This window comes from Neomonachus schauinslandi, chromosome X, assembly GCF_002201575.2.
Source record: "Neomonachus schauinslandi chromosome X, ASM220157v2, whole genome shotgun sequence".
Classification (NCBI taxonomy): domain Eukaryota; kingdom Metazoa; phylum Chordata; class Mammalia; order Carnivora; family Phocidae; genus Neomonachus; species Neomonachus schauinslandi.
Genome location: NC_058419.1, coordinates 111,068,150 through 111,091,760, shown reverse-complemented (window position 1 = coordinate 111,091,760; position 23,611 = coordinate 111,068,150). Strand labels below are relative to the sequence as shown.

Below are 23,611 nucleotides of genomic sequence, written 5' to 3'. Positions count from 1 at the left end.
TGCAACAGAAAAATCTGGAGTAGGAAAGCATGCTCTCGTGACTGCAGCCCTGGTAGCTGCCATGAAGGCAGACTTTCCATGACTAACTTATTGTGGTGTGAAGAAAATGTCCCAATTTTCACGATGGTTTTTGAAATGAATCAGGCTGAAACTTGATATAAGCTTTCTCAGCCTGGCTGGGAATTTTTCCTCTTAGTAAAAAAAATGGTTTTAATGCTCACAAGCCAATCCAAAACTATTGAGCTGGCAAATGTTGGGTATTTTTTTAAAAGTTAGTTTCATAAGGATGAGAGGTTCTTGGCTTCTCTCATACTTGAAAGATGAACCCTCGGCAGACATACGGGGATAATTTATGCTGGACACGGAGCCAGCCTGGAAAGGGCGTCTGACTCTTTGTGGTATACACAGTGGCCCATTTTCCATCAACTGCAGTCATAGCCTGCTTAGTTCAATTAGAAAATGTGGGCTTATTTTCCACGGATGGGAGGGATGGTACCAGTGACCACAGGTAACCTACAACACATCCATTGAGAGCGCAGAAGAGAAACATTTAGAAGTCTGAGACATGCCTGTTGTCACCAAAGGAACTGTTTGCAAGCTCTCAAATGGCTGTTTATTTCTTGTAGCTCATTGCTCTGGGCTGGAGAAAGAGTCCTAGAGCAGAAGTTTCCTGCAGCTGAAGCATGGCAATGTCACTACCTCCCAGGATCTCAGGAAGTCATCCTTTCTCCTACACGTCACTGTCAAGGACCATCACGGCTGGCGGGGCTCCTTGCAGACTACAGGCCTAGAAAGGCTATAATGGATTTCTCACTCCCAACGTGGTACCACTCCGTGGGCAGCCCCCAGAGACATGTGTGAGGTGAAGATCTGAGTATGTCCCCCTTCTCTGCTTAAAATCCCTCCCAAGTTCCCAGGAAATCCTGGTGACTTAGCGTGGCCAAGGCCCTTGCAGTATGGCTGGTGCCCACCTCTGTCTCTGTCCCTTGCGTGACTTCCCTCCCCTCCTCTCCCCTTTCCTCTGTGGCCATCAAGGCTTTGCTTAGCGACCAGGACCTCTTCCAAGAAGCCAGACTGCACCCTAAAACCTGGCCTGGGTGCTCCCCTACTCACCCACCACTCCAATCTCAGCATTCAGCATCGTGACATTCCTTGTTGACTTATCTGTCTCCCCAGCAGGCAGGAAAGAAGCTGTGGCTTTTATCTGTGTTTTCCCCAGGCCTAACATCATTCCTGGCTTCTGGTGGGTATTTAATAAATGATTATTGAATAAATGAACAAACAACCTTTCTGGGCTTCAGTTTTTCCACCACAGGAAAAAAAATGGGAGAATTATCTGAGCTATCAGCTTTGCAGGGTTATTCTTTTGTAAATGAGAAATTATATGAAAACTTTCAAATCATCAGGTAGAATTTTGCTTTTATATACCATTGCTGGAGCTGTGAGATTTGAGAACAGAGATCTAAGAGCAAGGCTAAATTAAAAGAATAAAACAAAGCACCTTTTTTTCTCTTTCCTTCCTTCCTTCCTTCCTGCCTTCCTGCCTTCCTCCCTCCCTCTCTCTCTCTTTCTTTTTCTTTTTTAAGATTTAAGATGATTAAAGCCCAACCCCACAGGGCTGTAGGTCCCTTCTCCACAGTGAAGAATCAAATCAAGGAGATCTGGACAGGAAGTCTCACCCTGCATGTAAATCATGTGACTAGTGTGGAAAATCTGTGCAGATGACAAAGACGGGCCCTTTAGTAGGGGTCAAATGAACACCTAGCTGAGTCACCAACTGAAAAACTCTCATTTAAGGAACGATTAGATTCTATAGGAAAATAAACCCTCAAAAATGTGGAAGGATATAGCAGATCAGCTGCTGTGTTCTCATTTGCGATCCAGGTGTGAAGTGTGTAAGACAAGCCCTGAGGATAAACAGGTCTGAGCTACTGTGCGGCCAGCCCACTACATGACACTTCACACACGCATGCTCACTTAACCTGCACAAAACCCATGCTGGGTAGGCTACTCTTTTCCATAAAGGGAGACAGAGAGAGGGTCAGAGTTTAGACAAACTGGTCAAGGTCACAACCAGAAAGTGACAGGGCCCACCTTCAGATTCATGTCTATGTAATTCCTTCCACTATAGAGCACTGAATAGACAGCAGGAACATTTCACCTTACCTCTCATTTAATCGATTTGGAGAATTGTTTCTACATCAAGAACAAGAAAAGATACTAGGAATGTAATAGGAATGTATACTAGGAATGTAATATTGTGTGTGTGAAGAAACCCCTCTATGCTCTGATAATAAGCTGCCTTCGTTCTGTTTTATTCCAACGTGTTTTTGGGGGCGCCTGGGTGGCTCAGTCAGTTAGGCGCCTGACTCTTGATCTCAGCTCAGGTCTTGATCTCAGGGTCGTGAGTTCAGGTCCAGGGTTGGGCTCCACACCCAGCATGGAGCCTACTTAAAAAATATATATTTATTCCAATGTGTTTTTAAGTGGACAGAAAAAGGGACTGTCTTCCTTAGGGAAATCTCCGGCAAGAAATGTAAGGTGTTAGGCAAGTTAAACCAGGCTGTTTAGCTATTCAGTACAAAGTAACTTTTACATGGGAACTTGTAGCTGAAGAGTAAGAGAGGGAGATAAGGAGTTTATTTGCTCATTCACTTAATCAAATATTTATTAAGTACCTACCGTGTGCCAAGCATAGCTACAGTTAGCAGAATGAAAGCACAATCACTCTCTATCAGCACTATCCATTCAAACTTGCTGTGATGACGGAAACCTGCTGTGTCTGTACCATCCAATATGCTAGCCACTGGCCTCATGCGGCTGCTGAGCACACGAAATCTGGCTAAGTGTGACTACTTAAAATAAATTAAACGTAAATAGCCACATGTGACTAGTGGCAATGATCTCTACCATGACCCTACATCATGGTACTGGCATTTCTCCTCATTTATGCTCAGTCTGTATTCATTCTGTGCGTAGTTACTAAGCCTGGATTGTAGGGATCACTTAGTAACTACGCACAGAATGAATACAGACTGAGCATAAATGAGGAGAAATGGGGGTGAACAAATAAACATGGTCCCTGCCTCACAGAGCGTAGAGCCCCCAAGAGCAATGGAGTTTTATACATATCATTACAAATTCTGCTAGCTACTATGAAAGAAAGGTAAAAGATGAAATTAGCAATGATAGCATGGGAACCTAATTTAAATCTGGAGAAGCAGTAAGGGAAGGGGGGCATGACTTACTGAAATGGAGCGCTGAAGAGAGGTAAAGTGCTTCACAGGGATTGATAACAAGCAACGAAAAGTGGGGAAAAGTAACTTTTCAGATTTGCTTTCCTTTAAAAATTGCTTACTACAGGCCCGAAATTTGTTAGGCAAAATAGTTTAGGAAATAATGTACTTACTGGAAATAGTGGTTATGCTATTATTACAGGAATGTAAATTGGCACAGCCTTTTCGTAATGCCATTTGGCAATACCTATCACAAAATGCCAATGTATACACTACTAGTCCCCTTCTAGAAACTGATCCACAGAAATGTTTATGTTGGGGCACCTGGGTGGCTCAGTTGGTTAAGCGTCTGCCTTCGGCTCAGGTTATGATCCCAGGGTCCTGGGATTGAGTGAGCCCCACGTCGGGCTCCCTGCTCGGCGGGGAGTCTGCTTCTCCTTCGGCCTCTCCCCCTGGCTTGTGCTCTCTCTCTCACTCACTCTCTCTCTCAAATAAATAAAATCTTAAAAAAGAAATGCTTATGTAAGTGTAGAACAATACATTTATTTATGATGCCAGTGGTCTTCCAACTGTTTTACTAGTGTGCCTCCTAAAATAATTTTGAAAACCCATGTGCCCCCTTATGCATCCTAAGTTGACATCTAAAATTTGACATAAGTTTTTGTCACAAAAGATGTAATTTCTGCTATACTTTAAAATATAACTATTATTTTGCTCTCTTAAATATATTCAACATACATTTGAATACCATAGCAGTTTAACAACCACTGTCATCCATCTTAAAAAATCACGAATAAGCTGGGGCGCCTGGATAACACAGTCAGTTAGGCATCCAACTCTCGGTTTCAGTTCAGGTCGTGATCTCAGGGTCATAAGATCAAGTCCCCTGATGGGCTCTGCGCTCAGCGTGGAGTCTGCTTGAGACTCTCTCTCCCTCTCCCTCTGCTCCTTCCCCCACCCCCCCGTGCTCTCTCTCTCTCCCTCAAATAAAATAAATAAATCTTTAAAAAAATCATGAATAAGGGCGCCTGGGTGGCTCAGTCGTTAAGCGTCTGCCTTTGGCTCAGGTCATGATCCCAGGGTCCTGGGATTGAGCCCCGCATCGGGCTCCCTGCTCAGCGGGAAGCCTGCTTCTCCTCCTCCTGCTCCCCCTGCTTGTGTTCCCTCTCTCACTGTGTCTCTCTCTGTCAAATAAATAAATAACATCTCTTAAAAAAATAAAAAAATTAAAAATCATGAATAAGCTTTTCTTTAGCAGTTGGAAATTCTGTACCACCCCTTTCTCTCTCTGAATTTGTATTTCTGTCATACTGCTGGATTTTACTCTAATGTAATGTATTTTTGTACTTTTGTTAATTTTGTCTTTTGTTCATTACTTTTTTCTTCTATAAAAACATGGTTATAAATAGAAATTTATGATTTCTTAAGTTCCTGAAATCATAAGGTTCTAAGTGTAATGATTTTTCTTCTGGAAGGAGTTACTATGACAATTAGCAGTAGTTTATAAATGATCAAAGCAAATGTATACACACATACCACACATTTTGATAATCTGTTGGCATAAAAGAGGGGAATCTTATTGGGCCTTCCCCCCAAATAACTTTAGGCACATGTGTATGATTATTACTTAACATGAGAATGACGTGGTTTGGTACTGATTCTATTCCTATTTTTCATTTTGTAGATATAAATGCCAAGAAACTTTGCTCACATAAATAGAAGTATATGGGAATGGAAAGAATTTTGTTATCACAATGTCACTCAATTCTTTGAACTCTTTCCAAGTTATATGGCAAAAATCAGACAGTGGTCTAGCATCACCAAGAACTATTATGAACAATCTATCAATGAACAACTCAGTCGGTGCCTCCTTCAATTTTGTTGGAAGCAAAGAATTAGAAACCAACCAACTTGTAAATGGATTTTTTGTCCAGTCAATAAAGTCACTCAATTTCTCAAGTCCAACACCAATCTTGGAAGTGTCTCTCAGTATGCAGCAGGGGTTTGCATACCTGTGGAGTGGGCAAGAGATTGGCTATGTTGTGTAAGTTGGGATCGGGTCACTGGGAAAGGGGAGCGGGAGGGGAGAAGCAGGCTGCCAGTGGGTCTCCCAGGAGAGGAATTTGAAGAAAGAGCACATAAGAAATGAGGCACTATCCATGGCCTGGGAAGTCTCCATGGCCCCCCAAGGTGCAGGTATCCCTGTCTACAGATCATCGTCCTAGGCTGCTCTTCGCAGCATTGCTCTGAGCAAGCTGGTTATGCTAGAATCATACCATGGAATATTATGTTGACGTTAAAAGTATAAGGTTGACCTATGTGACTTATGTGGAAAGATGTCAAACATACATTATTTACTTCAAAAAAACCACTGTGGACCCTAATGGTACATGCAACATGATCACATTTTAAAAAATTCATCCATCTACCCAATCATGGGAAGACTTCTAAAAGTGTGTACAACAAATTAACAATGATTATCTCAAAGAGAGGTTGAGACCCAAAAGTCCCTGAGGGGACTTTTACTTTCTACCTTTTTGCATTATTCCCCCTTTTTTTTTTTTTTAAAGTACCTATTCCCTTTGTAACTGGGCGGTGGGGAGAAGTTCTTTAAAATAAAAATACAACTGAGTAGATCATATATGAAATGATTTCAGATGCAGCTATGGAATTTCAGTCAGCTGATTTATGTTATGTGTTCAAGAACTTTCCTACTTTCCAATAACAGTAGTCATGGTAAGAACGTAGGTTGATACCTGGTTCTTCACCTCTGTCTGACTATAGCTACACGAACTACCACTGAGAAAGCCCCTGTTTTGTGTCTGCCACTTCAAATCATCAGGTCTACATTTTACAACAACCGTCTAAGGCAGGTGGGCATTACTAACCCTGTCATACGCCAGAGGAAAGTGGAGCTCAGAGTCACTCAACCTGGAACTTGCAGAGCTGTAATTCGAATCCAAGCATGCCTAACCTGAGAACCCATGGTTTCTCTAACACCCCACACTTTCCTCGGTGACTCTGCGGGATGATCTTGTCTCTGTATAAGGGTTTGCTGTATGAGGTCATTTATATTTTTCAAAAATTGTGATACATTTTTTAAAAGGTGAATAATTTAAAAAACTTTATAAAAGGTGATGCCCTAACTGTTATGCCCATAATTGTCAATTACTTAAACTTCCATTTGGCCAGCAAATATTTTATTTATTATTTTTTAGAGATTTTATTTATTTGATAGAGAGAGAGAGAGAGAGAGCATGAATGGTGGGGAGCGGCAGAGGGAGAAGCAGACTCCTCGCTGAGCAGGGAGCCTGACATGGGGCTCGAAAAGAGGAATCAGAGGTTACAAAAAAAAGCATTTTCTTAATGTCCAGAAAACTCAGCTAAAAGAAACAGAGCCAGACAGACAAGCCTGTGAGGTTGAACTGGGCCCATTTGATCATTTCCTCCAAGCCTCTGGTTTAAAGATGAAAAACCAATATCCACACCTGAAACTAATGTAATACTGTGTGTCAACTCTACTCAAAACAAACAAACAAACAAACAAAAAAACCCAGGACCCAAAGAGGTGCATGCCATGCTGGACGGTCTGCTACAGTGGGGTGTGCGTCCGGAGGGCAAGTCTCCTTTCAGGGAGCAGAGGAACAGGGCATTTCATCTCATTCAACAGCACTTTACTGAGAGAAAAGAGGAGCAATCAGACACTCATAAAAGAAAATTTTTGTGTTTGAAACAACAACATACTAATGCCTAGAGTTACACAGAACCCAAAATTAAATGCCAAGTAAAAAAACTCAAGGAGGAAAGACCTTCTGTCTGAAGCCCAGTGCTCTTGTTAAGACACTGGGAGGGACAGGTGCCTCTAGAACTGGAGGCCTCCATTCTCCAGCCTCGGGGAAGGAAGAGGACAGAGGTATGAAGCATTTAAAGTGCCTTTTAGGGGCACCTGCATGGCTCAGTTGGTTGAGTGGCCGACTCTGGGTATGGGCTCAGGTCACGATCTTGGGGTCCTGGGATCAAGCCCCGCATCGGGCTCCCCCATCAGTGGGGGAGTCTGCTTCTTTCCTTCTCCCTCTCTCTCTGCTCCTCCTGCTCATGCTCTCGCTCTTTCTCAAATAAATAAATAAATCTTTAAAAAAAAGTAAAGTGCCCTTTAAAATCTGACATTGTGTGAGTGATTTGAAAAAAAAAACACAAATAATTGTAACTCCATAAAAAATTAATCTGCTAATTGTACATTTCTGGGCAGTAGTGAGTTTTCACTCATGCTTGAACACCTGCCTTTCTCTGGGGCCTTTTGTTTGCCCCCGACATTTCTCTCCCCAGACCCTCATTTTTGCACATCTGTGCTGGACCTGTAATTTCCAGAAGCCTCCCCGAGAACTGGTGTGCATCCATGACAAAGCTACCACCTGTCTATAAAGTGCCAAGGAAAAGAAAGTCAACATTGTGAGGCTCCCAGTCAGCTAAAATTGTCCGATTTTTAAAACCGGAGATTATTCCTACCCGGCGATGGCATTTGGTTTTTAAAATGTCCTTAATTAGTAAAATGAAAGTCAGCAGTCCCTCACATTAAAAGCCTTTTTTGTGTGTGTGAGTCTTTGAATTCCAAAGAACACGAACAACCTCAGGGAGAGATGACTCAAGCGTGGGGAGGTGGGGGGCGCCACTGCGGGTCACCACGCAGCTAAATAAAGCGGCTTCTCCGGCTCTAAATCAGGGCTCCCTGTTCACTGACACCTCATCCTTAGCTTGTCACCACCAGATCCAATTACCCTCTAATGGGGCCCACCAGCCTCACTCCTAAGTGCTCATCACTTTTCTCATTTAATGAATCCGAGGTAGCGGGAGGTGGTCTGGGCCGAGGTGTCCACATCAGGCCTTAACAAGGGCCCATGGCTAGAGAGGGGAGTTTGATAACTCAAATTTGCTCCTTAATAAGGTGTAGTTTTGTCTATAATGCTTTTAGCGTGACAAAGGGGTACTTGAGCGTGGTTTTCTGGCAGGTCATAGATCCCTCTGGATATTTACAAGTCAAACGGAAGACATAGCTGGGCTCTGCCAATCTGTGAGCCCACGGCCAGCAGGCAGAGGGCACTGCAGGCCAAATAAAGGCCATGTGCAAGCTGGGACTGCCCGTCACCTGTTCCCTTCTTGCTTCCACATTCATTCGCAGCCCTGAGGCCTCGGTTGAGCACAGTGCAGAAGTAACAAAGGTTACTGCGTAAGTCTCTGCTGAGTATATATAGACTACTTTGCCCCCACTGGGTGTCCCTCCGCATTTGCATTCTTCAAGCTGCCATTGGTCTCAGCATATAGCAAAAGCAGAGACACTCAAGCCACTGCGCTGAAGAAAGGCTGCAGGGGCCCTGAACATTGAGGCGGGCGACCAACAGGCTGCCGAAGACCGGGACTGCCCTGGTGGCGGCTGAGCAGGCAGGGGTAAGTGCCTTGGTTTGGGTGTGGCCTGATGTTTCTAACTGCAAACGTCTGTCAGCGAACACCCACCGTATATATCTGGGACCGGACTCTTGGAAGTGCCGAGAAGGACAAGGACTTCCCATCAGCCCATCTCCTCTAGGACTGCGAGGTGATTTTGAAATCAGTGCTGGTTGCCAGCTTGACCTCACTTACTTAGTGCAAACCTAGACTGTGAGCCCTAATGATCTTAGGTGAGAGGTGGGGAGCCACACGGGGACACTGCAGGGCGAAGCCCAGCACAGACCCTCTTCTGAATGAACTGGAGCCAAGGCCGAGGGTCCCGAAGTGCAGGGAGGACACCAAAAATGCTCAGAGGGCTAAATGGGTTCAAGATCCATCCACCCGAAGTTTAAGATATTTCACTTCCTTGGTATAAAGCACATGACCCTACAAAGCCTAATCTCTTTTGCTTTTCGTCATCACACTGGAGACACGCATATTGCTTCTCAAATAGTCCTGATATAAGTTGGTGTGTAATCGTGACCTGTGTTCCTGGATAGGGGCCAGAGCTGCGTTTAACAGCTTTATTGAGGTATAATTTGTATATCACAAAATTCACCCATGTTAAGCGTACAACCTAATAATTTTTAGTAAATTTACGGAGTTGTGTAACCATTACCACAATCCAGGTTCAGAATCTTGCCAGGATCCCAAATCAATGAGCTCTTACTAGCATTCCCAGTTTGTCAGTAGGGAAGTGCTTTTGCATTTCCTGGTCCAAATGAACCACAGGCCAGGAGGCATCCGTGAGAGATCTGAGGACAAGAAGAAGTTAGACTCATATCTCCCAAACCAGTTCCATGTCCTAAGTCCATCGACTTTAAAGCCAGCAACCCCTGGCCCCTGACATTGACTGCAATGTCAAGTGCGTATCTGGATCAGGTTGGGAAGATGGAGGAGAAATTCCCAGCTTCCCCACGTGAAGAGGGGGTGATGGCCACGTAAAGGGATGGAAGTGGGGCAAGTGGGATGAGATCTGAATAGAATGGGGAACGCCGATCCAAGGCAAGCAACAGAGGAGAAAGGAGAAGGGTTGTTTCTAAGTCAATCAGTTGCATCTAGATGGCTTAGTTCCCAGGCGGCTTCCCACCTGGGGGCCCGCTGCTATCTCTGTGCTTTAGTGGGAAAGAGTCGGAAAATCTCTGCAGTACCGAAATATAATAATAAATCCCCACATGCCATGGGAACTACAATATATGGCATAATAAAAGTAAATGTTATGGCACTTGACTCCTCGGCCTATAATCTCCCATTCAATCGAAGTGGAGATTCTTCTTCCATCAGCAAGAGAAAACTGGACAATTTAATTTTCATTTCTATTCATGCACAGGCCTGCTCTGGAGCTCATCCACATTTCCTATTATGTTACTTGAAATATGGCGGTGTAGTTTGATACACAGTATCTCAAACCGACATCAACAACTTCATTTTGGACCAACTGATTCCATTCTAAATTACTGTGGGCTGACAGATGCTGGTAGCTGCCCACACGAGATCTGAAAAAGCCATGTTCTCTAATTCAATATTATAATAATTTAAAATTATAGCTTTATTAAGAGGAAACAGATTTATTTATAGCTAACACTGATGATTTCTACTGGCTTTCAGGGCTGTGTTCGGCTATTCACTGCAGCCCACATTTGGACAGCTTCAATTGTCTGAATCACTAACAAAACATTCTGATACAAATAATTTCCTTCTTAATTCAAAGCAATGAACAAATGCTCCAAAAGCGGAGACACAAAGCAGCCCTGTAGGGAGCCAGCCCCTCCACAGTAGTGTCCTATTTTCCTTGACCAACCCACCTGCAAGAGCATTTCCACCTTTGGGCCTAATGACATTCTGCTTAAAATCCTTTCCTCCCTTGGCCTCTGAACTAAGAAGTTGCCAGATTCCTCTTTTCCCTTAGACGGGGCCTTTGTGCATGGTCTGGTCTTCAAGCTGAGGGCCTTCTTTCTCTTTTCTCATGCTAAGGACTTTACTTATCTTCCTGACTTAACTATCCCTTCGAAGCAAACAACAGCATTGATAACAAACATTTCTATCATTGTGCAGCCCATCCAGCGATTTTGCCGAACTCTGGAAGACAAGGTGAGCAAGTTGGGAGAGATGCTAGTTTCCTTCCTCAGTAAAGAAGCTGCAGTGGGGAGAGCCGGTGTAAATTACTGAAGGTTTCCAGGCCTGGAGGCAGCTCCGCACTCTCGCACGGGTCAGCAGGTGCCAGCCCTGCGTTGGGTTTCCTGGAAGGTCCTAATCTCTACCTGCGTTAGGTTTCCTGGAAGGTCCTTATCTCTACCTGCAATCCCCGCTGGCCTCTACAACCCCGGCCCTCCCCAGCCTCGACCTTCTGGCTTCCACCTCATCCAGCACAGACACGGGGCCATCTGACCAGATCTCAGAGTCAACACGCTTAAATAAATCCACATTTCCCCCTAAACCAGTTCCTCCCCCAGACGTGCTTATTTCTACCCAAGTCATTTTTTCCCCTAACGCTAAAACCTCACAGCTGACAAAGCCCTGCTCCCAAATCCAGTCAGTGCCTGAGGCCTGGCAACACTTGGTTTGCTTTGCTGCTTCCACATCTAGTCCTTCTTTCACCATCCTGTGGTGCAGCTTAATGCGGGCTCTCTCTTAACCGCCTCTCACCCACACTATCAAATAACCTGACTACTCGATACCCGTCTTTCCTTCATCTGATTGGTCCCACAGAGCTCCATCAGTTATTATCTGAATGCTTAGACCTGATCCTGTCACTTCAGTGTCAACCCACTGCCTACGGAATAAATTACGGATGCATCCCTCTCCTACCGAATCCCGCCCAGGCCTTCATCCGCAGGGCAGCTCCCCTCCATGCCGGCAGGAAGCTCTCCTATGGCCAGGCTGATCTATGACCAGTTATCAGCACTCCCCACGGGATCTCCTTGCCTGCCTCTGCCTCAGTGAATCCAACTTCTAGATCCAGATAAGTCTGCCCCCTCACCCCCCCACCTCACGGAGCCTGCCCTAGCACTCTGGGCACAAAGGAGCATTCCCAACTCTGACCTGCATTACTTTCTACCACTCAGTGGTCAGGGAGACAGTCCGTTGGTGTCACCTCACTTTCCATTTGCCGTCCAAGCGGCCCAAAGAGACATGAAGCTGCTGGAAGGCAGGGCCTATGGCTGAGGCCCTTGGTATCCATTCGGCCTCGCCCTTGAGTAGATACTCAAGTATTTAGCAGCTGATTACATGGCCCCCGATCATCATTTCTTGCAATGCAAATAATATGCATTACATAATTAGCTTGAGGAATTACAGCCTTCTGGGATTAACGTCTTCTTGGTAAAATGAGAGCAAACTAAGCCTCAGCAGCTCTTTCGGGGCTCCCAAATAGATACAACAGGTGCTCAGTTTCCATGTATGAAGAGCTTCCATAGATTAACCCACTTCGATCAACCCCAACATTTCCAAACTAGCTTGTCAGACTGAGAAATATGAAACTCATATTTCAGTGAGAGCCACCCGAGTCATCTCCAGACCCAAAGAAAACAAGGGCCAAAGGCCAATGCTCTTCCCAGGCAAGGCACAGCCCTGTGTATTCTGGAGAATATTCTGGAGAAGGAGAACACCTCCCTTCCTGTGAGGGGTCCCACATTACCTTCTCTGCCACTTCACCAACTGGCCATCCTGCCTTAAAATGTGGGCCCGAATGCTAAACCACAGTGGCAAGACCAGAACTTCATCAGGCTCATTCTGATGACTCCTTCTCATTCATAGCCAATCACTGCCCTGCTCTGCTCTGCCCTTTAACCAGGTCAAAAGCTCTAGCAGGCCAGCATTTCTATTATTATTCCATCAGCCCAAGCTGTCAGAAGCCCTTGGTCCTGCTTCCTGACTGGGCTTCTCAAAGGTTAGGGATGTAAAACAGTCTCTGGAGATAGAGCAAATATTTTTGGTGTTTACGGTCACAAGGACACATCCTGCCACCAAGTCTTCACAAGATCAGACCAGAGACTACAAGTCAGCAGTTGTAAAGATGCAACTCTATTAGCAGGTTTGGAAAAAAACACAGCACCCCAAAGAGGAGTAACCCCAGGTGACAAGAATGCTCACGTTAGGCACTCAGTGCCTCTTCTGGGCCTGCCAATGGTCAGACGTTTGTTTCTAAACGGAGCAGCCAATGCAGAAGATGCTAGAAATCTTCCATGTCAAATCAGTCTCTGAGAGTGGCTGCCAGGGGTCCGGGAAGGGGTGGGGGGCAGGGGGGACATAGGTATGGTTATAAAAGTGCAACCCGGCGGGGGGGGGGGGTGGAAATCCTGGTAGCGATGGAATGTTCTGCATCTTGACCGAGGTGGTAGATACACAGATCTACCCAGGTGACAAAACTGCAAAGAACTAAAGACACACAAGTCCTAGTAAAACTAGGGAACTCAGTGGACGTGTCCATGTCAACATCCTGGTTATGATCTCACACTGTAGTTTCATTATGAAACTACCACTGAGAGAAAAGGGGTCAAGGGTATGTAGTTCTCTCTGTATTACTTCTTACAACTGCATGTAAATCTCTAGTTATTTCAAAGTAAAAAAATTTAATTAAAAAAGGCAAATTCCAAAATGTAGCCCTATTATGTAGAATATTATAACCATGATAGGTACAAATAAAAGATGTAAAGCTAAAAAAAAATTTAGTCCCCGAATCTAGACTTCTTTTTTTTATTATTATGTTATGTTAATCACCGTACATTACATCATTAGTTTTTGATGTAGTGTTCCACGATTCATTGTTTGCGTATAACACCCAGTGCTCCATGCAGCACGTGCCTTCTTTAATACCCATCACCAGGCTAACCCGTCCCCCCACCCCCCTCCCCTCTAGAACCCTCAGTTTGTTTTTCAGAGTCCATCGTCTCTCATGGTTCGTCTACCCCTCCGATTTCCCTCCCTTCATTCTTCCCTTCCTGCTATCTTCTTCTTTTTTTTTTAAACATATAATGTATTATTTGTTTCAGGGGTACAGGTCTGCAATTCATCAGTCTCGCACAATTCACAGCGCTCACCATGGCACATACCCTCCCCATTGTCTATCACCCAGCCGCCCCATCCCTCCCACACCCCCCCACTCCAGCACCCCTCAGTTGGTTTCCTGACCGAATCTAGACTTCTTAAAAGGGCTGTCACCTGAGTCAGACCAACAGTGGCCTCAACCAGCACACAGGCGACCTCGTGCCACCCACGCACACACCCAAAAGACCCTCCCACTGGTTTCCCCACAGAGACTTTAGCTACCTTCCCCTTTATCACAGTGCTATCTTGACCTTTGAAAAACTCACCCATGTTCTTAACTAAGTGGCAATTATCACGCCAGAGCTCATTTTAAATTCAAACTCAAAACACTGAGTGCTGTGACTACAATGAACTCGGCCATTCTGCATTTTCACCCGTTCACCTTTTTAAATTCACTAAATACATAAGTCACTGGAAAATATGAATGCGTGCTAATGCGCACTTTTACAAAAGGCTTATTCATCACTTCTTTTCATTAGACTGCTCTCCTCCTAAGGTCAGGGAGAGTAACAATTCCAGGCATTCTGTTTTACTGTGGAAACCACCATCATTTCCCCTTCTTTACAAAACTGCGACATCTGAAACCGACTTTGGGCTATTAGCCTTCCATTTACATGGCTGTGTTAGTTCGCATCAGGCTGCTCGAAGGGGCAAGCCAAACTCTGCAGTTCTTTTAAAATTTTGCAAAGAGAAGCCAGAACGCTCTCCTTACTCACCAATGTCATTACTGCGATCCGAGAGGTCCTTGTCCAGGATGCCAGAAATCGAACTGCCCACCAAGTCAATCTTGGGACCGTCACCCCTACATTAAAAACACAAGTCCAGGCATTTCATAATTGGTGTGTGTCCTTGTCATTGTGTCAGCTTTCTTGCTGCACACGCATTAAGGAGCAGGCTGTGCGTGGGGTGGGCGGCACCATCGCCTGCGAGGGCCAGTGGGAGCCAACGACCTATCCAACCACACGGGCCTCGGTGAGACTGGCCGACAGACTGGATGCCCACCTCTCCAGCACACATTTTCAGAGAGGGCTCTTTTAATGATGCCTCTTCAGCAATACACCTTCAGCCGCCGACCCTCCCGCTGGTACACAGGGTACAACGCGGGGCCTGCTCCCGCCCCATGGCCAAATAAGCACCAGCAAATGATGACCGGCAGCTTCCCTTTTAAGGAGCAAGGAATTTGGCCAATGCTGCTTGTCAAAGGTCGGCTACTTTTAACCTTGAGAAAGAGGTTTTCTGGCCTGAGGCGGAGGCATCAGCCAAGCTGTTGACAAGCACAAGGGGTTGAGTTTAAGATCTGGCAGCCTGAAAGCTGGCGCTGGGGCACGGGCCTGTAAAATTAGACAGCTCTTGGGTGGGTGCCCCCATGCCCATCAGGACATGAGTGACTTCTCTCGGCATCTGGGCTAGGAACAGCCCTGAGGGATGGGAACAGGCCTCTGAGATGAGAGAAACAGCCCACTCGTGCATGAACAGAAGGTTCCTCCAAATTCCTCCAAAAGGGCAGTTCTCTAGACCCTTTCAGGGGGGTAAGCCCCGAACGAGATTGTCTGCGGTCTGTGATGGTAGTGAAAGAGGAAAAGATCCTCACCCATAAAATGAGAGGGAGAAGCCAAGCAGTTGTTCTGGGAAAGCAACAGAAATAGTCCATCTCATGGCTCTTGGCAGTCATCATGGCCTGAAGCCAAACGACACAATGAGCAGCAGAGTTACTCAAGGAGTGCCTGTCAAATACCTGTCATGCAGGGGGTATTGAGAGGGCCAAGCCAGGGAGTTCCTACTCTGGAGGGGCTCACAGTCTAACTGCGGGAAAGAGACAGACAGACACACAGGTCCACACGGCACAGGCTGTGTAAGGGAAGGGCACATCAGAGTCCTTTGGGAAGAAAGGACTGGGTCAGTGCAGGGGATCTGCGTAGTGTGGCCAGGGGCACACGGAGGAGGTGGCATTCCAGCTGGGCCTTGGAGGAAAAGGGAGAGAAGACATATCAGTAAGAGGCATGATTAAGCAAGGACCCCACAGGAGGTGGGAGTGCCCAGTGTGGCCAGGGTTCCCTGGGCTGAAGCCTGAGGTCCCCAGAGAGCAGTGAGAGCAGAAAGGTAGGCAAAGGTCAGACTGCTGGACTGAGTACTAGAGGGTTCTGTTTCTTGGAGGTAACGCAGGATGGAAGGACAGCTGCGGCAGGAGACCCATAAACCCGGCGACAAGGGAGGGATTTGATAGGGCCGACCCCTGGGTTTCTTCACTCCAGAAGGGGCGGTGGTAGTAGCATTCAGCGTGACTCGCATATCCTTGTGACGGTGGAGAAGGCCCAGTGGAAGGAGGTAAGGCCCCGTCAGTTCCCGAACAAACAAGACTGACCTGTAACCTCAAGCATAACCTCAAGCACCCTCAACCAAAGACCGGCAGAGGTAAGAACTCCAGGGCATAGGGGCTGGGCCAAATGGCTTGACCTCCACCAAGAGAAAACACAGCTCTAAAACTGTGGGTGGGTATTATGAGACTTTCCGGGCTTTTCAGAGCTTGGCTGAAGTAAAAGTTCAAGGAGAGCATGGACTACCGTGCTTGGAAGGGGGAAGCAGCTTGAACTTCAGAGCAGAGCCTTTATTTCCCACCTCAGCCCCACCTCCAAGGGCTGTGGGGGCCCCTCAGGCCAGGTTGCTGTAGCAGACCCCATCTCCATCCCCCCGCCCCCAAAGGTCAGGTCCCACAGGGCACACTCCCTCGGACAGACCCCAAGCCAACAGGAGCAGCGAGACTGAGAAAATTTGTTTCAAAACATTTTATTGTTAGGATCCCAGTGGCTACTAATTTGAATGTAACCTTCTGAATGAAATGTTTTGGAAATGCACCATTATTAGTAGGAAAGCATTTTCATTTTGAAAAGTTCTTGAGGGCTCCTGATCTTATTATTTTCTAACTACGGAGCCAGAATGATTTGGTGCTGTCATTCTCCAAACTAACACAACTCAAATTATACCTAGAGCCAGACAGTCCTGTCCTTTTGGGAACACACCAAGGACCAAAACCTATGAGAACATGTGTTCTGTCCAGGGAGAAAGGTCACTCAGGCAACAAAAGTCCAGTTAATTCCACTGGGCTTTTTTTTTTGCCAAGGGTAAAGTTGGTTTGAGGTGACACTCTGGCAGGGTGGCTGGGGACAGAATCCAAGGGGGTGTTGGTGGGAGAAGGAGCTTTATGTAGCCGTTAATGATCTGTATCTCAGAACAGCTCAGCTCGGCTGCTTCTGAACATGTGGTTTATTCATGCATTTTGGTAACTATGAATCTTGCAGCTGCCACGTCCCTCTTTGATTTGACAGCTAGAAGCTTCCAGTCAACTGTGAGCCTATCTTGAATGGACTGTAGAGAACCCTACTGCTCATTATTATGCTTGTCTTATCCTGGGCCGTATTACTTTTCTACCTTCATTTGGCCCCTTACTGTCACTCTCAAGTATTTTATTCTTGTAGATGCATTTTGGAAAGTTACCACAAAGCCTTTGGGGAATGGTTCAGGGTAAAAAGAAGTCATTTCTAAGAATAGGGTGTATATCAATAGCATTTAAAATGGGCATCTGCTTTGGCCCAGTTCTGGGAGGCTATGCTAAAGAAATTGCCTGAAATGCCCAAGGGGGTTTTGCAAGATCAATATGTTTACCACAGTGTTATTTGTAATAAAGAAAAACTGAAACTAGACTCTTTCATAAAGAGGGGAACAGGTTATTAACCTATATTTGATGGACTTTTATACAGCCATGAAAATGATATTTAGAAACACATTATGACAGGAAGGACAAAGGCTGATGTTACAGTGGCAAAGGACAGAGACAAGTTAAAAGTGCCCTACTCTCTGTGTACATACACCCACATGCCCTGCTTAGGTATTAGGAAGAGAGATTATTATTTCTTTCAAGACTGGAAGAATATTTACAGTGACTATTCCTGGGCAGTGTGATGGGTTATTTCTAGCACCCAGCTCAGCCCCTGGTACCAGGCAGGGGCTCAAAAACACTTGTGGAATTCATGAACATTTGCCTTTGTCCTTAAAGGGGAATGCATTATGTATTTGTATAATAGACGCAATTTTTCCCCCAAAAGCTGGAGGACATTCAGTATAATCCTAACTATGTAAAACCAGTGAAAAACAAACCAAATCATATGTAGGAAAAAAGATGGGAAAGAAACAGTCCAAAATGTTAACAGTAGTTGTTTCTGGGATAAGACTAGAGGTAAAAATTTTTCCTTCATTAAAGTTCACGTTCAACAACAGAGACTCATACAATTCAGGCAGCTTATGTTCCCTCTCCTTTCTCCCCAACAGTATCGCCAAGGTCAAAGGTGACATTGTCTGGCCCTTGCCTACAAACTCTCCTGGAAGAACCTCCCCGACCACAGGTGCCCCAGTGATCACCTGGGACCACACCTGGAGCTCACCTGGGAACCAGGTGGGGGTGTGTGGAGTTACAAATCCTAGACCGAGAGGCCCAAGCCGTGAGGGGCCACCTGAGGAAAGAAGAAGTCCCATCCCCGAGCGACCTGTCCCCAGATGCTAAAGCGCCAGGTGCATTCTGATAGGAAGGAGCTTAGGATCCCCCCATCTCTCTGAGCCCTGATCCCGCATGCCAAGAGCCAGACACAGGTTTTCGGCTGAAATTATCTTCTATACAGGGCCAGAAGCAAGCCTATTTTGAAAACACAGTAGGTGTCGTTTAAAAAAGGTTCTGATCCTTCCAAGTAAGGAAGCTGCAGCTGGTGTTTTGACAGTGTTCAGACTGTGGGTGTGGAAGCATTTTACAATGTCTATTTGTAAATGCTTTTCACTGTATTTATAGACTCTTACAACAATGCTAATGAATTTCAGTTCTGAAAAATACCAGAATTTCTGAAAGTCTCCAAAGCACATGCTTGGAGTAGCTGACACCCAATGAGGCTGCAGCCCTGGATGGTCTCTGCTCTCCTCCAGTCGGCCCACCACATGGGTTCCATTTTGGCAAAAAGGATGTTACTAAATTCAACGAGAAAAGAAAAATCCAGTCCTTTTGGAATTTACTAGCTCCCGAGAAGGTTTATGTCTGGTGAGTCTCTATGCCCACAGCTGCTGAATAAAAGGAGAAAATAAAAGAAAGCAGGCATATCACCATATATCCGAAGATACCAGAACAAGGTTGCCCTTACTTCTTTCTGATTTTTCAATCAAAACAATGCTCTTGTCTTGTATTTTTCTCAGCAGTTTTGGTTACGGACCCTTGAAACGCATGACTTGAACAGGGAACTGGCAGCGAAGTCTCCTTGCTCTACTGGACAGGGAGCCTAAATTGCAGACAATGGGCAGACTAGCTCAAGGACACCAGCAGGAATAGTTGGAACCTACAATCACATGGGAAGAAGAGCAACAGCTACTGCCTACTGACTGCCTATCAGGGGCCAGGCACCAGGATAAGTGCCTTTTGTCCGTTATTCAATTGTCACATCCACCCCTTCGAGTATCTGCTCTGCATGGTGGACGCGGAACCACGCTGCCCGGAGCCCCCTTTGGTGAAGGGCTGGTTGCCCCTGCTGCTGGGGGCACCGTTGGCCTCTCCAGGGACCACCTCAGTTACAGAGAGCCTCCTCGGCCAAGGCAAATCCTTTCTAGGGCAGCCCACTCTCGACACTATAAAAATCGTGGCCAGTTCAGCCCAACGCAGGATAACTCAGACGGGCCATTTCAGCCGCTCCCTGTGGAGTCGGCCAAGGCTTTGGTGAGCCAGTATCACACCCTGACTTCTCCCTCGGCCCAGTGCTGCTCCGTTCTCCCTTCCACGGGCACTAAACCCTGAAGCAGAGCTCGCATACGAAATGCTGCCTCTGGGCCTGCTTCCTGGAGAACCCCACCTGTGATGCCCTTTATTTTCATTATATAGGTCAGGAAACGGAGGCTCAGTGACATTAAGTCACTAGCTAACAAAAGGTCATTAAAGTAGTAGGACAGCAGGGTCTGGATTTGAACCTATTAACTTTGACTCCAGAGCCCACTCTCTTGACCGCTTCTCAAAGCCGCTTCACTCAGTCTCCTGGTCATGGGGATGGTGAGTCACCGAGAATGCCGGGCAGCCTGTGTCGTTGCAGCTCACTGCCGGTTGGGTAAACTGCCTTTGCTCCCCAACTTAAAAAGTGCTCCTAATAAACAAAGATCACACACTCAACTGGCCCAGAGGTGCCCGCTCTGGCTGCTCAGACCCAAGACACGAGACGGGGCGTGTCCAGTCGGAACTGTGGAAGATGCGCCATGTGCATCCCTGGAGAACACGAGCTCAGCCAGTGGCATGGCCCAATTTAGCCCAAGTTGGGACAGTTAAGCCAAGACATGTGGCCCGGAAAATGTGTCGAAGTGCGTAGGAGGCCGAGGCAAGCAAATCAGCAAATAAACAAATGAACGGCAGCACTGATAGTAGCAACCGAATGCCACACCCAGGAGACCCAGGACCCTTTGGGAGGTGAGTGGGGCTGAAGGGGAAAAGAGGGAATCCATAGATCCCTACGGAACAAAAGATCCCGAGTCCAGGTGAGGACTCTTTCTAGCAGACCTCCTGCCCACTCTCGGAAGGATCTATTACCTTGATGTAAATGTTTGGGTTCTAACTGCCTAAAAATTGTTGCAGGGCAAAGAAAAAAAGCTGAGAAGGAAAGGAAAGGAGAGGAAACAGAAGTGGCCTGTCCTCATGCTCAGGAAACTGAGGAGCACCCTGCAAATCCTCTGTTTGGTTTCCAGCTTTCATCCCACTCGGGAGGTGTCAACACATTTGGACGATGGCAGATGTCTACGTGAAGATCCTAGGGAAATGATGCGAGTTACCCTGTCTTCTTTCTTGTTCCAATTCCACAGCCTTGTTATCTTGCCCTTTCTAATGTGAAACTACCCCATGTGATTGTGTACCCCCCTTGTCCTGGTCCAACTGTGCATCAAGGAAGCAAGGCCAAAGGAAGTGACCGCTCCCTGCCTGCCTGCTTGTGACATCACACTTAGGCTCTGACTGCTAAAACTGGGTATGTGTTACCCAGCTCAAGCCCCTACTTTACTACAGACAAGGGTCTTCGTTCCAAGGACGGGAGTTACGTGCCCAGGGCCACGCAGCTAGTTAGTGGCAGAGCTGAAACCAGATGGAAGCTTCCTGACGTCCAGTCCGATCTTTGCCCACCACACTTGGGATGGCAATAATCAAAATTCGTATCCCCATGCACACGCTTTAGGCTTCCAGAGATTTTCTCCTCTCTCCAATAAGCAACTGTAAGAGGACTCCACCCATCTGTAAAGGTAGCAGATGTGAAGCTAGTCCTTCAGGGAGAGTTCTGCCCTGGGATGTCACTGCCCGGGGAGATAGAATCCTTCCATCGGGAAAGGACAAAACTGTAACAGCGGTAAGCCCAGTTTCCTTCGATCACTGGCGGGAGGGCAGGAGGAGGCTCCTTCCCCTTTCTGAGAAATAAGGATCCAAAGGCGCTGCTGATATCTGCAGAGTCCTTACATACCCACCTGGTGGCCAAAGATGTCCCAGGAATCACAGGCACTTTTGACTGAGAACTTCCTATTTAAATAAGTGGGACAGCCCAGGCAAGGCCAGGGGAGCAAGAAGCTGGCACTAGAGTGGTTTTCCTGGCAGCTCTCCCCTTGCACCACGTCCTTGTTTGGATGAGCACAAACAAGGTTGGCTATTTATAGGTGGTGAAGACACAGTGGAAGGTAATGGGACATCGCCCACTCAATTCCCCTCCAAATTTCTGTTCTCTGTGCAGACTCTGCAAGTGTGTGTGGGAACGGGCCTCCCTCCAGAGCCCATCCAGAGCACAAACCCACAACCCCCAAAAGGCAAAAGGAGGATAACCTTGCAGCCCTCATCTGCAAATCCACAGTTGGGCATCTCAGAGGGGCAAGGGGCTTTAAAGATGCCAAGAAGAGGGGGAACTCATCATCATGCAGCTCAGAAGAGTTTGTGAGGTGCCACTTGAAGGAAGAGTGTTCAAAGAAATAGCCCAGGGAAAAAGCATTGTATGACCCAACCTACTGGGCCTGTGTGAGGTGTTCGGTCCCCCACTGGTCCCTTGCCTGATTTGGACCATCACTGGCAGGACAGTCAGTGTGCCTCAGTGCCCAGGGCGTCTGGGCTGGGGCTAAACCCTGTCACCACTGTTGGTTCTCATGGCAGGAAAAAATTTTCATTTTAGGAGTGGGTGGAAGGAAGAGAGAAGGGTATACATACAAATGAAATGAGGTCAGCAAAGAATGCGGACATCCCTACAGTGTGAAAGGTATTTTCCCCTGTGCCCTATGGGATTCCCCTGCTCCATAAATTAACTTTCCTCCCTCAGGCACGGCCTTCCCTGAGTCCTGACTTCTTCTGAATCTCTAGCTGCTTCTGGGGGAGGTTGCTCATGCTTCCACCCCCTAGAGACCTCCTGATGTGCTGTCTGAGAGTTTCCATGTTTCCTCCCTCCCTCAGGGCTTCAGCGCATGACCTGCTTGTCACCATGTGGAAAGCCCTCTCCCACCAAGGTCACCCAGTGAGCATCTCAAGGGAGGAAAAGAAGCATGCATGGATTTGGTGAGGGCCTCTCAACGCCAGGCAGAGTCAGGGGCCTGAAGTGCAGCAGCTTGTTTAAATTTGCACACCTGGGCAAGGCAGGCCTCGCTCTACCATTGTGCAGGGGCAGAAACTGAGACTCAGGGAGGCGCACACCTTGCCCAAAGTCAGCAGGTAAGGAAGTAGAGGTGTGGGGTATCGGCCCTAGCCTGCCTGGCTCCAGAGCAATGGATGGGCAGGAGCCAAGTCTAGCCTGGTTACCACAGTTAACCACTACCTAGAAGAAGGCCCGGCCAGAAATATAGGTACTTGATGAATATCTGTAATGAATGGATGATAACCCCCCCCACACACACACACTCTCTCTCTCTTCTCTCATCACTGAACCCATCTATAAGCCCCCAGTTTTCATCTTTTTTCCATAGCCAAGTTTCTCACAAGCCAAGTCTACATAGGCTTGGCCACCTGCCCATTCTCTCTGTCTCTTGCTACCAACCACTGTATAGAAACTCCTGGACTGCGAGCACTAGGACCAACACTAGCGACCAAAGCCCGTGCATGCCCTTCAGTCTCCGGGGTGCACACTATGGCGGTGTTCTCACAGCAGGGTCAGCTAACCGGCGGCAGCAGCGGCAGCGGGAGCAAGCTCCCGCTGTGCTAGAAATGCAGATTCTCAGGCCTTAACCCAGATCTAGTGAATTAGACATTTTGGGGACTAGCGATCTATGTAGCTTCCAGGTGATTCCAGCACACACTGAGGTGTGAGACCCACCCATTCTATAGTTGCTCCATATCCCTTTCATCTGGCTTCCATGACATCCTACACCATCTACCCTTTCTGAAGGCTCCTCATTCTTCCTCCGCCCTATAAATAACGATTTTCCCCACTGTTGGCTCCACTCTCCTCTTCTTTCTCTCTAATCTCCCGGAGGGACCATTCCCCGCTTGGAATTACCATCCATGAGCCAGTGACACCCACCTCTGTAACTACCAGCCAAGATCTCTCTCCTAAATTCTCCAAAGACACGGCTGGGTCCTGATTTATGGAAAAGAAGGGAAACACTCCAACACCACGTGATGACCCACTAGGACTCTTTGAAAAGGCATTTCGAATACTTGATTAATCCACACTCAAAATGATGGCCTAAGCGCCCAAGTGCACATTTTACCTCCCTGCTTAGGGAGAATTTGGATGTGCCAGCTACCTTTCTCTGCCTCCTTTTTGATTAATTGATTGACTGGTTTATACCTAGTAAGAGCAAAGAGGTCTTTGTAAATGCCTTCTTGT

At 46.8% G+C, this 23,611-nt stretch overlaps 1 protein-coding gene across 1 annotated transcript in view; it reads right to left on the bottom strand.

The window, feature by feature from the left end:
• Window positions 1–23,611, bottom strand: part of SH3KBP1 (SH3 domain containing kinase binding protein 1) — a 337,600-nt gene that overhangs the window by 18,608 nt on the left and 295,381 nt on the right. The window contains exon 14 of the mRNA XM_044911630.1: window positions 14,480–14,565. Coding sequence (XP_044767565.1) covers window positions 14,480–14,565 — 86 coding nt within the window. The remainder of the gene's footprint in view (window positions 1–14,479; window positions 14,566–23,611) is intronic.